Consider the following 14153-nt stretch of genomic DNA (forward strand, 5'->3'; position numbering starts at 1 on the left):
ACGTCAAACGTAACAGTGGGCCAGAACGAGCGACTTTAGAGAATCAACCGTTTTAGTCCTCCATAAGTCGGATGAAATTCGCATGAAAACAACTCTAAAACGCTTGTGATACTAAAAAATAATAATAATGCTGGGCTTCATTTGCAGGGCTGATAAGCACTGTAGCACTGTATTGGGGCAAATCCTACTGTGGCCCCAAAGAACATTTAAACTAGCCTCCTCAGTTGAGCTCGGAAACTCCTGCCACAAAACGAGCGTTCCTCTCTTATTGATCGTACATCTCTGCGGCGAGCATTCGGTTCGCCCCCAGCTTTAGGCCGCTCCCCCGAGGCCCGACTGATGGCCGCGTCGAGGAAGCCGAAGCGCAAGCGCGGCTCCTTCACCACGCCCCCGGCTGGAATCATGGCGTCGGGCGCTTCGGAGGTCCAGGCTTCCATGGCAACGCTGCCTAGTGTGACGGAACGGTATTTCACCCGTTGGTACAAACCAGGTAGTTCATCCCCGACCCTCGCCCGTCTCCCTCTTATCGGAAGCGAGTTTGGAAAGCGTCTCTCCCCCACCCTTTCTTTTAAAAAAACGTTTTTTTGCAGCTCCAGGATTTCCGCTTCGGTCCAGTCTTCCTTGACTGCCTTCCACCTTTCAGATCGCCTAGGGCAGGGGTCGGCAACCTCGGCTCTTTTATGACTCGTGGACTTCAACTCCCAGAATTCCTGAGCCAGCATAGCTGGCTCAGGAATTCTGGGAGTTGAAGTCCACGAGTCATAAAAGAGCCGAGGTTGCCGACCCCTGGCCTAGGGTGTTTTTGTTGGGGGATGGAGATGGGTATGAAGCAGAGCAGAGCCGGCTGGGGGATTCTGGGAGCTGAAGTCACACGCCTTAAAGTTGCCAAAGTTGAGAAAGTCTGGAATAGAGCAGGGCTTTTCAACCTTTTCACCCATTGTATCCCTTTTAGGATATGGCGACATCCGAGTACCACGTTGCCTTGCAAGGTGTCAAAACCCTGATGAACCCCCCCCCTCCCCAAAAATGAAAAAAAGTGATGAAGTACAGGTAGTCCTCGACTTACAACAGTTCGCTTAGTGATTGTTCGGAGTTACAATGGCACTGAAAGAAGTGCCCCCCCAAGCCACAGCCGAGCAAGACACCTGCCTGCCTGCCCAGCGGCTCTCTTCCTCCTGTCCGAAGTTTTCATTATGAGCATTTCTGTTGAGGATTGGCAGCGGGGGTGGGGTAGGGGGATATTTGGTTTTTATTCCCCCCCCTGGTCTGCTGGGTGGTTGCAGCAGGTTTTGGTCACTTCACACGACCCTGGGACACTGTGACTGTCATAAACATGAATCAGTTGCCAAGCATCTGAATGTAAATCACAAGACCCTGGAGATGCTGCAACATTCCAGCTGATTGGCGCTTCTTCTGGGCTCAGAAGCCCCGGGATCAGCGCTGAGCTCCAGTTGGATCCTGGTGCTTCCACTGAGCCCTGACAGCCCTGCAGCTCCAGCCATCTCTTGCTCAGGCTTGTGTAGTGCTGCCACCGGTTCAGCTGATTCCCCTCCCCTGCTACCACTTTTGTAGGATGGTCACATGCCACCTGCCAGGTGCCAATGTACCACTGGTTGAAAAGCCCTGGAATAGAGGATCCTGAATGTCGGCAGAGGTGATTGCTGGAGCCTTTAAGGACATCCCCCTGCAGCTCTTGTGCTTATATATTTGCCGGCAGCTAAGTCTGTTATGACTCGGTACGCTTCTTTTACTGTGACAATGTGCATGATAGGTTCTTAGGAAAGATTTAAGCTTGTGATCTGGCTCTGAAAAGGCCCTCTTACAAATTGTAATAAATACTGAAGAATTCAGCACAAGGATGGTAACTTAGATATAGCCATGGTGCTACCTATTAAAACTTCATTATCTGTCTCTAGTAATGTGTGACTTATTGGCGTTACAGGTGTTAAATGGAGTTTTAGGCTTCATTATTACTTTTAATAAAGGTGATATTCACATTCAGCTGGCATTCATATCTCCTTTTGAAGTGCAGGAAACCATGTTTTCTTTTTAACCAATGCCATTTTTGACAACCAGAACTTTTCAATAACTAAACCACAGGAAGTATATTCTGGATGTCTTTGAATATACGTGCATGTATTAATAAACATACAAATTTGATTGGGAAAGGGGGTTATGTAACCCATAAATTTGCCACTGATGGAATGTTATCTAGAATAGCTGTTTTTTGTTGTTCCAATTCTCAAATGTAATCAATGTCTTTTATTGATCATTTGCTATCTGACATATAATGAATCTAACAATTGTTTCCTATGCCCTATAAAAAGTCTTGACTCCATTCCCCTTTAAATAAATGATTTTGGCTTTGCCTGGATTATTTGGTGATTTGTATTTTTGGGTAAGTGAAAGGGCCACTTTTGCAAACATAAAAGTGTTCTTCTTTCCCAAATTCAGGGAATTCATAAAAGTGTTCTTGTTTTCCAAATTCAAATTCAAGTGCCTGAGTTGCCTAAGGCAACACAGGTAGTCCTTGCTTAACAACTGTTTGCAGTTATGACAATGATGAAAAAGTAACTTGTGATCTATCCAAACTTTTACGACTTCACAGTTCTGTAAAGCAACAGAAAGCTGAAATAAGCTCACAAGCAGTCTTGGTTTTACTTGTTGACCACTTTGCTTAATGACTGAGTTGCTGGTTCCAATTAGTCATTAAACAATTACTATATGTACCTTATTTTATATTAATGTTAGCTTTATCTATTTCTTGCATTTTATTCTGCTGTGCTCTTTATAAATAACTTTTTCCTCCCTTCCCTCTACATCAGGCATGTCAAACTTGCAACATCACATGACGTCGTGCGACATATTGCGACTTTTTCCTCATTGCCAGCAATGGGGTGGGCACGGTTTCGGTGTGATGCATCCGGCCCATGGGCTGGCAGTTTGACATGCCTGCTCTACGTGCATTTATTTGCCAGCATTTGGATTATTTAAAGAGATGGGCTCTGGTTTACACAAATCTATGCTAAAATTGTCAGCTATTAAAAGGCTGCAATACTTTTTGGAGCATTTTGTATATCTTTAGTCAGCCTGAACCCTGCACAGAAGTAATTGCTAACCTTCTTTTCCCAGATGTAAAAGGTAATCAGTGTGAAGATCATTGCATATTGCAACATTCTAATAGGTAAGACTTCAAGTTACATGCTTATTTACACAAAAATGCTTCTGTGCTCAATTATCATTCAAGATAATGCATGTTTTACAAGCCAGGCATTAAACCTAATTTTAAAGGGACCACTTTCAAAATGAAGTGATTAAAGTCTGAGCTTTTCACCACTCTAGAATGCTAATCTTCTGTTTTGATCTGGCAGAATATTCTACCAATTTACTTCCCCCATTTCTTATCCCTATCTTGTGCTGGGGCCTCTGTTCTGGCCTGCCACCAAGTAGTTAGGTTGTGATTTATTATGTGCAGACTTGCTAAGTAAAGGTACTGGTATTTTGTCCTTGTTTAGTCAATCTTTTTCTGTTTCCTTCTATACATAAATGCAATTAAAAATATACCTTTTGCAGTTGATTTCCACACCTAAGCAGCCTTGTTGGATTGAGAAGTGCAAGCATAAATCAAATGCCCATCTAAATGACAGCACAGTTAATGTAAATATTATAGCAATGTTATCTTCAACAATGGTTTTTTTTTCTCTTCGCTGAAGCAAAACTAGCATTCTTAAATTATAATAGAAAGCTTTTCTAGAATAATGATTACACTCACATGTCTTTTTCCATTCTCTTCCTGTCCTGTGTGCAATTTTATGCTTTGCATTTTTTTGTCTTATTGTTATAATGGATCTATACTCACATTTTAAAATTAATTTTAAAATTATATTTTTAAACATTGCAGGTGTTTCTGGGAAGTCTGGTTTTGAAAAATATATAAACATGCTTTCAATAAACAACTTTTTTTTTTGTAGAATCTGTGTCATCACTATAGCAGATGCCCATCCTCTTCTTCAAAAAGGAAAACCAATTAGGAGTATTAGTTATCAGATTAGTGCAAACTGCAGCAGACTGAAAAATAAAGTTTCTGGAAAGTCTAAACGGGTATGGCTTGTTTAATTTTCATCATGACCACAAATCCCAGTTTTATTTTTAAGTGAGTCTAAATTTTGTTTTTTGTTTTTTAAAAATCTTATTAGGCTAGCTTCAAAGTGAAAGAATTGTGGTATCAAGATTGCTTATATATCCCAAGACTAATTTTTCCTTAACTCTATCAGCATGTCCCTTGTTGGGAAAACACTTTATCAGCAGACCAATTTTAAAGTAAGAGGGAACTGTCCAAAGGAGAAAAGCAGATCAATAAGAGGATAGCCACTTTTTGGCATGTCCAGTCTTGCACTCTTGTAAGTTGACAGCTTGGAAGTAAGTATAAAGGTGCTGGTTATTACCTATAAAGCCCTACATGGCCTGGGTCCGGGTTATTTGAGGGAACACCTGCTGCCGGCATCAAACGCCCTTCGCCCAGTGCGCTCCCACAGGGAGGGTCTGCTCAGGGTTCCGCCGGTGAGAGATTGCCGGCGGGTGACACCCAGGGATAGGGCCTTCTCAGTGGGAGCGCCTGCCCTCTGGAACCAGCTGCCGGTGGAGCTGAGAACTGCCCCCGACCTCCGATCATTCCGCCGGGGCCTGAAGACCTGGCTCTTTGAGCTCTCGGGCCCAGGCTGAGGAGAAATTTTTTAATTGGGGTTTTAATTGTGTACAGGGTTAATTTAATATTTTTTAATATGGTTTTAACTTTTGTATGTTGGATTTTTTAATTCCCTGTAAACCGCCCTGAGTCCTCAGGGAAAGGGCGGTATACAAATGCAACTAAATAAATAAATAAATAAATAAATAAATAAATAAATAAATAAATAAATAAATAAATAAATTTGGGCTGTAGAAATTGATGCAACCACTAGACAGCAAAGAAATACAGAAAGATGCCAGGTAATGGTGTTCTGGATTTTTGCTTTCCCAGTATTCATTAGGTGCTGTTTTCCACATTAAACCTACTATAGTTAGCACTCAGTCAAAAGCATATTCACTGACAGCACATTCTCACTGGTATCTTCTCAGATAAAGTTATTGAAATCAGTGGAATTAATTGGTCCCATGTCTGATAACTGGTCTTTTAGTTGTTTGAGGTAGCTGGAAGGCCGGATCAGAAATCTCAGGACAGATTGTAATATTGTATTATCTTGTGAAGCAGGTTTTGCCGAGAAACAATACGATGCCTAAGGCAGTAGTCGATTATGATTCCAGATATTGGGTACAGTCTTTCTTGGCAAAGATTAATAAGCACCTGGGTTCGTGTGAGATTTCAGCAATTTCATTTATAGCACATGAAGATGTAAACTCTTCAGTAGTTTTTGCAAGAGCTTCTGGAATTATTTTTGGAGTTTGCAGTCTATAATACAAAAGCTCCTCCCCACCCCAAAATTTAAATGCCCCAGCTCTTTCAACAAGCCTTGAAGACCTTGCTGTTTCCCTAAGATTTGGGCCAGGGTGGGATGTGTAAGAGGATTTGTCCATTCCCACCAGTATGGCCATCTTTTTGCTCCCTAACGCTATTCTACTTCTTTGTCTTTAAATTTGTGTGCTACTCTGAATTATTAAGAAGTTGGGTATCTTTATAAATGTGGAAAAATAAATAACACATGTTACAAGCCTTGTGCATTTCATAAAAGACTGGGGTTTAAATATGGGATTTCCTTTATGTAAAAGTCAGTACAGGATCAGTTCTGCCAAATTAAAGGAGGAACCATATTGAAAACTATGGCAAACATTCAATTGCAAATGTGAAATTGTATCAGTTGATGTTGCACAATATTGAGCCTCTGACCGTGTATCATTTTCCAAGAATCTTAATTAGTTGTGTGCTTTTCCCTCCAGGGTGCTCAGTTTCTAACAGAGCTTGCACCTCTATGTCGAATTCTCTGCTCAGACGGAGAAGAGTACACCATCTATAGGTAAGGTGGCAAGATTTTATTTATATTGTGTTGCTTATCTTGTTCTAGCACTTAATAAACTGAAATTTCCTTGCAGCTGTATAAGAGGGAAATTAATAGAGGTGAACGAAAATATTCTGGAAAATCCATCTCTTCTACAAGAAAAGGTCAGTATTTCAAACTTATTTGTTCTCTTTTTTTTCTTGCCTCCTCCTTTAATTTTCTCACAAATGTTTTTGTTTGTGTTTGTATTCCTAGCCTTCCACAGAGGGTTACATTGCAGTTGTGTTACCGAAATTTGAAGAAAGCAAAACAGTAACTCAGGGGCTTCTGACAAGGGAAGAATACAAAGAGCTTCTGTCAAAACGTTTTAATTCCACATCATTATGCAATACAAAGAAAGAGAACTCAGCAGAAGTATGAAATACATCAGATATCTTCCAGTATATCCCATACTAAAGTGACTTTAGGGATTTTCATACTTTACTTTTGGATGACTATAATTTTAATTGTTCATTTTTAGACAACAAAGTCAGCATTTAAAACTTTCAAAATTCTGATCTGTAACTTTTACTATCGGATTTAAGGATGAAGTGCCAAAATATTGTATTGTTCTTTTATGTCAATAAAAGCTTTTGTTTACTTAGATTTCATCTGTACATTATACTCACTTTCTACTTTATTAGCCAAAACCCAATCTGAAAATATCAATCCAACAATCAACACTTTTCTATTATTTTGTTTTTTGAGGATTTTAGTGATGAAGCCTACACATGGTACCATATGATGGCTGAAAGTATAAATTAACTAGATGATACACCAGTCCTTAGCCTGTGTTGCCTAAAGGTTTGTGGAGTGAAAGTTCAAGGTTTTATAGGACAAAACATTAAAAATATGTTTAACAATTGCAACAATAAGATAAATGCCACATAAATGGAAGATGGGAGTGGGGTTACAGAAGAAAAAAAAGAGGTTAGAAGTGCTTATTTTCTTTTTTTGCCTCCCAATCTCTACATTGCATGATACAGTCAAATATGATTTGAGAATCATATATTAGCTTGTGACTTCAAGTTGTTCTCTTAGCAAAATGTAAAGGACATGGGAGGAATTTACCTTAGCTGTATTATTTTCAAACATACTCAGTTTACAGTACTTAAGACTGGCAAGGAGTTATTCAGTGATAACATTACAATCTGAAACATAGGACCACTAAGATATATACAGATCTCAAACAAGCTTGGAAAAGAACTTGCAAAAAAGATAATGCCCTCTTTGAAGTAAGTATTTTTAATAGCTGCAACTTATTTGAATCTTAAGCTTTCCTGTATCATGCTAAAATGAAAGGTCAGGCTTTATATTTAAGGCTGTAAATACAATCACATTTATTAGGGAATTAGGTCATACTACATGTAGTTTTAGAAGAACTATTTCTGAAAAAAAATCTTTAGATAGTGCTATAAAGATTGTACATAAAAATATAAAAGCAAGCTTTTAAAATAGCTGATTTTATTAATGCTGTTACTGATCTTTAGTTTTAATTTTAAGTATTGCTAAAAACTGTTTTTAAATGAAAATAAAATTATCATCATTAAAGCTTTATTGTAACTTGTGTATCCAGTAGCAGCAAAGTGGATTTTTTTGACCGCCTCTATCCTAGTTCTGTTCCTCCCTTTCCTTGCCCACCAGGAGACAAATGTAGTTATCTATGGCAACAGAATTTCTTGGCAAGTCACTTTAAGAGGCAAAGACTGAGCAGCTACTCAGCTAGTTACACTTTTTTCAAAACAGATTTCCCCAGAAGATGATATTGGCAAGGGTCAAGACTCACATTAGTGACGGATATTAAACAAAAGACAGCAGCAGCAACCACCACCAGTAGTTTTCCATGTAGCATATCTGATATTATCCAGATCATCTGCATGAACATTCAAAGCAGCATCTTTGGGGTTTGAAAAATAAGACATTCATAATGTGCTTTTATTACAAAAATAGCAGTATTAATAGTGAACCAAAAGTTATTCACCATACAAAAATATGCAGCCATTAAATCTGACTGTTCCTTTTGCTAATTGCTAAGTACCATAACATCTATTAGATGTGAAAAGATTACATCAGCTTTTTCTAACCTGGTTTTACCTTTCTCAAAAGAAAGCAATTAGGAGAGACTTAAAAGTACAAATCCAACGTAAGAAATGTGGCCATCTTCAATTCATTTGTTCTCCAAAACAGTGAGGCTTGCTACATGTTGTTCCAAGGATTTGATTCCAAAAGTGTTAGTCCTCCCAGCCAGGCCACTGTTTTCTCTTGATGCTGCATGCTGGCCATTCCAGGAGCAGTGGGCCATTAGATACCCATTTCCTGCTTTCTGCTGCAAAACAAGCAGCCATGAATAAAAACAGAAGTGGCACTCTGCACAGAAATGGTTTATTTTGCCATATTTGGACATATTATCAACTCACCTTTCTAAGTAATCTGAAGCTAAGTGGCAGAACTTGGGAAAGTATATCCAGAATATACTTTGCTTTCTGAATACAGGTATCCACCTAAAGTCAGTGCATTCAAGCAAAAATAATTTCACAATTCATGTGGAGAAAACATTTTTAAAAATGTAATTACAGCTGTGAAGCAAGAAATATACTGGCCCCTGTGGAAGGGGTTTAATAATATAACAAATAGCCAATGCTATAGATGTATTGCACCAAATAGTATTTTAGGTAAAGTACAAAAACAGTAATTTAATACCCTTTTTATAAAAACGCAGAGTCAGTAGTGATCTAAGTCAATGAATTGCCGGAATGAAGAAAAGGTAGATAACCCAATGCCAAATCACAGAGTAAGCAAAGAAGAGAAGACTTATTTTGCTTGTCACAGAATTATCCAATATAATCTTAACACTCTGGCCACAAAGATTGCTTTGGAAGGCTTAAATCACAAGTGGGAAAGACCTTGGGAGACTGGGCAAAGAGACACTGACAAGGGAATGGACAAATAAAGGACTGCACAGCCTGCAGCTCAACAGTGGGTATTAACAAGAGGATCAGAAAAGACACTCCTTAACTTTTGGGGGTGTAAAGGAGACAGATGAGAATTGTCCTTTCACACTTGCAAGACTCTGTTAATACAGCCTTACAATAAAGTGGAATTAGCTTATCTGGTTGTGATTCCTATCTGGTTAACCTGGCAAGGCCAACAGATGCTTTACATCCAAACAGAGAACTTAGAAATAAGTTCCGTATCTGGGCATGCATACTGTATATCTAGTAGGGGAGAAAGTGTCTGGTGATATAGCCTGAAATCATTGTAGTAGAGGGAGATTTTTGTTTTGACATAGAACAAAACTGAGAAGATGTTTTGTTATATGTCCCTCTGAAAGTAGAATGGAAGGATTTCTTCCAAATGTATGGGTATTACGCCATTTGCTGATGGTATGTACAGACATTCCAATCCTGCAGTATTTTGCAAACTGACATTCCTATTTGCAGACTCAAGAGAATTCCATTCTAAGATCTTTTGTATAAACACCTAAAGTGTATGTGATTGTGGCAATGAGTAGCTTTATCCTGTTGCCGCGATGAATTTGGTAACCTGGAAGACAAGTGAAGAAAACTTAATGTACCTGACCTATAGGCCCAGATGTTGTAGGACCAGAAATAACTTGAACTATGTGCTTGGCATAGAAAATCTGAATTACAGATAGTGGGGCATAACATACATGTCTTGGAGGAATCATCTATGTAAATATATCATGAGAATGAAGAAGCCAAATGCCAAATACTAAATAAGTAGATAGATCAGGGGTCTTCAAACTTGGCCCTTTTATGACTTGTGGACTTCAACTCCCAGAATTCCTCAGCCAGGCACGCTGGCTGAGGAATTTTGGGAGTTGAAGTCCACAAGTCATAAAAGGGCCAAGTTTGAAGACCCCTGAGATAGATCCATCTATCATAAGTCAGAAGAAGGAGTGATAATGGGGTATTACAGATATGTCAAACTACATAGCCTACAAGCCTATAAATTATGTGTACGGCCAGTACTTCTATTGCTTCTCCCAGATGTAAATATTATACTCTGTGTACTTTTTTTATTCTACTGTTTTGTTATGGAATAAAGCGTTGGTAACCCATTGCCTGTGAATCCAAAAGTACCTGTAGCCCAAATAGGACACTATGATGAACTAAATTAGTTTCTAATGAGTTGCTTGGTTAGCTGATATTTTAATCTATGCTTTAGGCCACACAAAACTGCAAACTGGCCCCTCATCCATTCCAACTAATTCAAGGTCTCCTTAATTTAACAACTGAGCACTGTCACTGAATCATCATGTATTCTGTTCAAGACTTAACACACAATTAAAATTACAATGTAAGATAGGAAAACAAAAGTTTATAGAGAATGACTTTTTTTAAAAAAAATAATAAATAGCTTACCTTTAGATGAGTTGCAGTTTTGCCCTGCACAGGGGCTTTAGCTGTGACCTGAAGCTGCTGACATGCAGAGACTATCCTCTCAATCTCCTGCAGAAGCAGTGGCTTGTCATCATCTTCCAGCTGAAACAGATGTTACTTAGGCATGCTAAACGTAATTTATTTTTTAAATTTACTTTATCAATAAAATTGATGTGGCCAATGTAAATCATGAAATACATAAAGTATAATAAAAACAATTATGGGAAAAAATGAACAGCACAGATAGCTGTTATTGTCATTAAGGTATAGGTTAGTCCTTGACTCACAACCACAACTGAGCCCAGAATTTATGTTGCTAAGAGAGAAATTTGTTAAGTGACTTTTGCTCCATTTTATGACTTTTCTTGCCACATTTGTTAAGTGAATCACTGCAGTTGTTAAATTAGTAACATGGTTGTTAAGTGATTTTGTTTACCAGAAGATCACAAAAAGTGGTCACATGACCCTGAGACACTGCCACCATTATAAATCATGAACCAGTTGTCGAGCATCTGATATCAACGCTGCCAACACTGGATGTTCCTGCTCTGACAACTGATGAAAATGCAGCCATTTTCTCTTCTCCTTTAACAAGCTTTTTCTTACTTTTAGAAATAGGTACAGCAGGGGGGGGTGTTGGGTGAAAGCTCAGCTAGCCATAATAACGCTGCCCTGGGAACCCAAGGACAAGCTGATAATGTTTTGGTGGGCTGAGGAGCTGAGGAAAAAGCCCGCACTTTAAGCTAATTGAGGAGTGTGCTTTATGACAGTTTATTGAGGGTGGCAATTGCACTTTGTTACTTTGTATCGGGGAAAGGGAATTTAGTTTTTGGGTTCAACTATGTAGTGCCGATATGTTTTTTTTTTTTAAAAAAAATCCCACTTATATCCCGCCCTTCTCCGAAGACTCAGGGCGGCTTACAATCTAAGAAGCTTAGCAATCAATGTGCTTAGCAATTTCCCAAATAAATTGTTCTTTAAGGAAAAAAATTGCCTCAAAGTTCTTTTGATGGGTTTCATCTATCGGAACCATGACATCTGAATGTAAATCTTGTGACCATGGGGATGGGGCAACGGCCACAAGTCACTTTTTTCAGTGCTGTTGTAACTTTGAATCATCATTAAATGTACTGTTGTAAGTCAAAGACTGTCTGTACAAGGTCTACACATTTTAAAAAGTAATTGTCTTTAAGATTCAGAAGCTGTACCATACCTGATTGGAAAATATATGGAGAGCTGAAGTAAGTTTTAATCCTTCTGTCGCAAAGGCCTAAGGGGGAAAAGGATAGAGAGTTAAATGCAAAATCACTAAGGGAAAAAACCTTCTATTCTTCAAATGTGTGTATGCCCAATTTGTAAACCGATTAGTCAAATTCAGCTCAGAATAAATGTACTTGACAAAATTCCCTTCTTTTTTCCATTCCTGAGCAAGAAAAAAGGTAGCTATTGATGATCTGTATTGATTCATACAGTTTACATAAACATATCTGTTGATTTTTATGTTAGGTTAGAAGTTCAGGTTCAAGAAATCCATAGCTCTACAGTATTAAAGGTAGTAATCACTGCACTCATATATGCAAAATATAGTCCCCTGTTATAACCTTAGTTTACAAACAAGAAAACAGACAAGAATAAATCAGTGGTGGAAAACTGAAAAAATACAGCAATATGTATTCTCCACAAAACCAAATATCTGTACAATGTAATCAGGTGGAGGCATGAAATAATTAGAATTTCTTTTATTTCAACTGACTGATAAAGAGAGAGAATATTCACAGAAAAAAATAACAAGCTGTTTTTGATTAACCAACTATGGGGCTGAAAGTATGCACTCAAAAATATACTTTTTCTGACAGCAAAGTAGGGTTGTAAATTTTTTTTTCATTGCTTTGTTACCTCTGCCTGGTGGAATAAGTCTTGGGTAATTTTCAGTAGTCCTTCCCCTCTAAAAGGGAAAGAAAAAGAATAAAATTTCACAAGAATCTACAAATAATTTACACGGTATGTCATCATGATTTTGGAAAACTGAGTAAGTAGAGGAGCGGTAAAGAAATGAAATGATTCTACTGAGATATAACTGGATATACAAAAAATATTTAATTGGATATACAAAAGAAACTGGCTGAAGTTTTAAAATTTAAAAGGGAAATATGAATAATAAACAGAAGAATGACCTGGAAAATGTTTTCTTACTGGATAAGAAAAGATACTTGTTAAATAAGGTAAGATACTTGTTGAAGCCTTGAAGAAATCTGTGTGATGGGCTAAAGAAGAAATCAAATCCTATGACAATATTTGATGGAATTAAAGATTAAGGTTGTTAGAAGTAAAAGAAAAGGATATAAACTTGGTTTATTTGATCAGAATTAGAATAAGAAGGATGATGATGATTTTGCAATTTTCTGGCAATCCTTGAATTACATTTTGCTGATACCAAGTTTAAAAAGTTGATGTTTTATGGATTTTCCTATACATAAGTGATGAGATATGGGAGGAACAGATAATCCATTTTTATAACCTTATGTAGAATTTCCAAAATTTTGCAACATCACGATATTTTTGTAATCCCTTCCCCATGAAGTAAAGCCAACACATCTGAAATATAATGTTGTTATATAAATTATCCACTCGTTCTGTGCATGTGTGCACAGGCAAACCATGCATATGTACATATATATGGAGAGGGAGAGATTGGGGAGAGGAGAGAATGAAACAGTCCCCATTTTTGGATTTACACTACATGTTTTGAGTAGTGTTTAGATTTGGCTATAATTCAGAGAAATTCTACTAAATAATATGGTCTAGATTTGATATGGGGAGGAACAGGTCCAAGGCCATTTCTACAAACTATTCTCATTTTTAATTTGTAATGCTTCCCCTTCTGCCACTTTTGTTATTACCTTGTAAATAAATACATGGAATAAGCCATACTGGATAGACCTTGTCCATATCTTATAATCTCATTTTCTGGGTCTTCCCATTTCTCCATTTCAGAGTCAACCCGAGTTGTTAGCTTATGAAGTTCTAAACCTAATTTTCCAAGTTTTGTTTGCTCCTGCAAATGAAAAGAGAAAGTGTATCATTTTTGTTCATTATGTAACTCAGACTAATTACTAGAATAAATTGGTGCTAATGAATAAAAGGCATATCTTACCTCATTATCAAGTCTGACTGGCTTTAAGGCTTTTAAATTTGCATTATGCTTCTGTAAAAAAATATTTTTAAAGAGCAATTTTATTTTATTTTATTTTTTATAAATCTATCTAAATTAAACATATTTACTAGAAGCTGGAATCAAGAGTATTATGCTGGAGAAAATAGAATTATTTCTAACAAGAGGGTTGATTCTGAAATAAATATTCTGGTGTCTAGATTCCAGACAACTGAACACATTATTAGAATAAAGCAACTGTTCTGCTTATATGAACTTATTTCTACTTAAAAATTATATAAACAGAGTTACATTAAAGGTAAAGGTAAAGGTTCCCCCGCACATGTGTGCTAGTCGTTTCCGACTCTAGGGGCCGGTGCTCATCTCCGTTTCAAAGCCGAAGAACCAGCGCTTGTCCGAGGACGTCTCCGTGGTCATGTGGCCGGCATGACTAGACGCCAAAGGCGCACGGAATGCTGTTACCTTCCCACCGGAGTGGTCCCTATTTTTCTACTTGCATTTTTACGTGCTTTCGAACTGCTAGGTTGGCAGAAGCTGGGACGAGTAACA

The 14153-nt window shown here is 37.9% G+C and overlaps 2 protein-coding genes across 5 annotated transcripts in view; one reads left to right on the forward strand and one right to left on the reverse strand.

The window, feature by feature from the left end:
• The first annotated feature begins 393 nt into the window (after nt 1–393).
• ABITRAM (actin binding transcription modulator) lies at nt 394–6635 on the forward strand. Its single transcript, XM_083360490.1, has 6 exons — nt 394–490; nt 3133–3184; nt 3972–4101; nt 5932–6008; nt 6085–6154; nt 6246–6635. Exons 1-6 carry the CDS (start codon nt 403–405, stop codon nt 6408–6410), a joined length of 582 nt encoding a protein of 193 aa, XP_083216616.1. The 5' UTR covers nt 394–402; the 3' UTR covers nt 6411–6635.
• Nucleotides 6636–6865: 230 nt separating this feature from the next.
• The window catches only part of CTNNAL1 (catenin alpha like 1), a 61954-nt gene continuing 54666 nt past the window's right edge, over nt 6866–14153 (reverse strand). The window contains exons 13-20 of one of the 4 annotated variants that reach the window (XR_014492230.1): nt 13587–13637; nt 13333–13487; nt 12329–12377; nt 11646–11702; nt 10415–10534; nt 8447–8530; nt 8124–8355; nt 6866–7926 (exon numbers count right to left, since the gene is read on the reverse strand). Coding sequence is in view for 3 of the 4 variants with exons in the window: in XM_083360487.1 (XP_083216613.1) it covers nt 8197–8355; nt 8447–8530; nt 10415–10534; nt 11646–11702; nt 12329–12377; nt 13333–13487; nt 13587–13637 (675 nt within the window). In the remaining variant the exon portion in view is untranslated. Of the gene's footprint in view, nt 8356–8446; nt 8531–10414; nt 10535–11645; nt 11703–12328; nt 12378–13332; nt 13488–13586; nt 13638–14153 lie in introns of all 4 variants that reach the window. The other 3 variants (XM_083360488.1, XM_083360487.1, XM_083360489.1) reach the window with 3 other exon arrangements.

Source organism: Vipera ursinii (genome assembly GCF_947247035.1).
Source record: "Vipera ursinii genome assembly, chromosome: 3".
Classification (NCBI taxonomy): Eukaryota; Metazoa; Chordata; class Lepidosauria; order Squamata; family Viperidae; genus Vipera; species Vipera ursinii.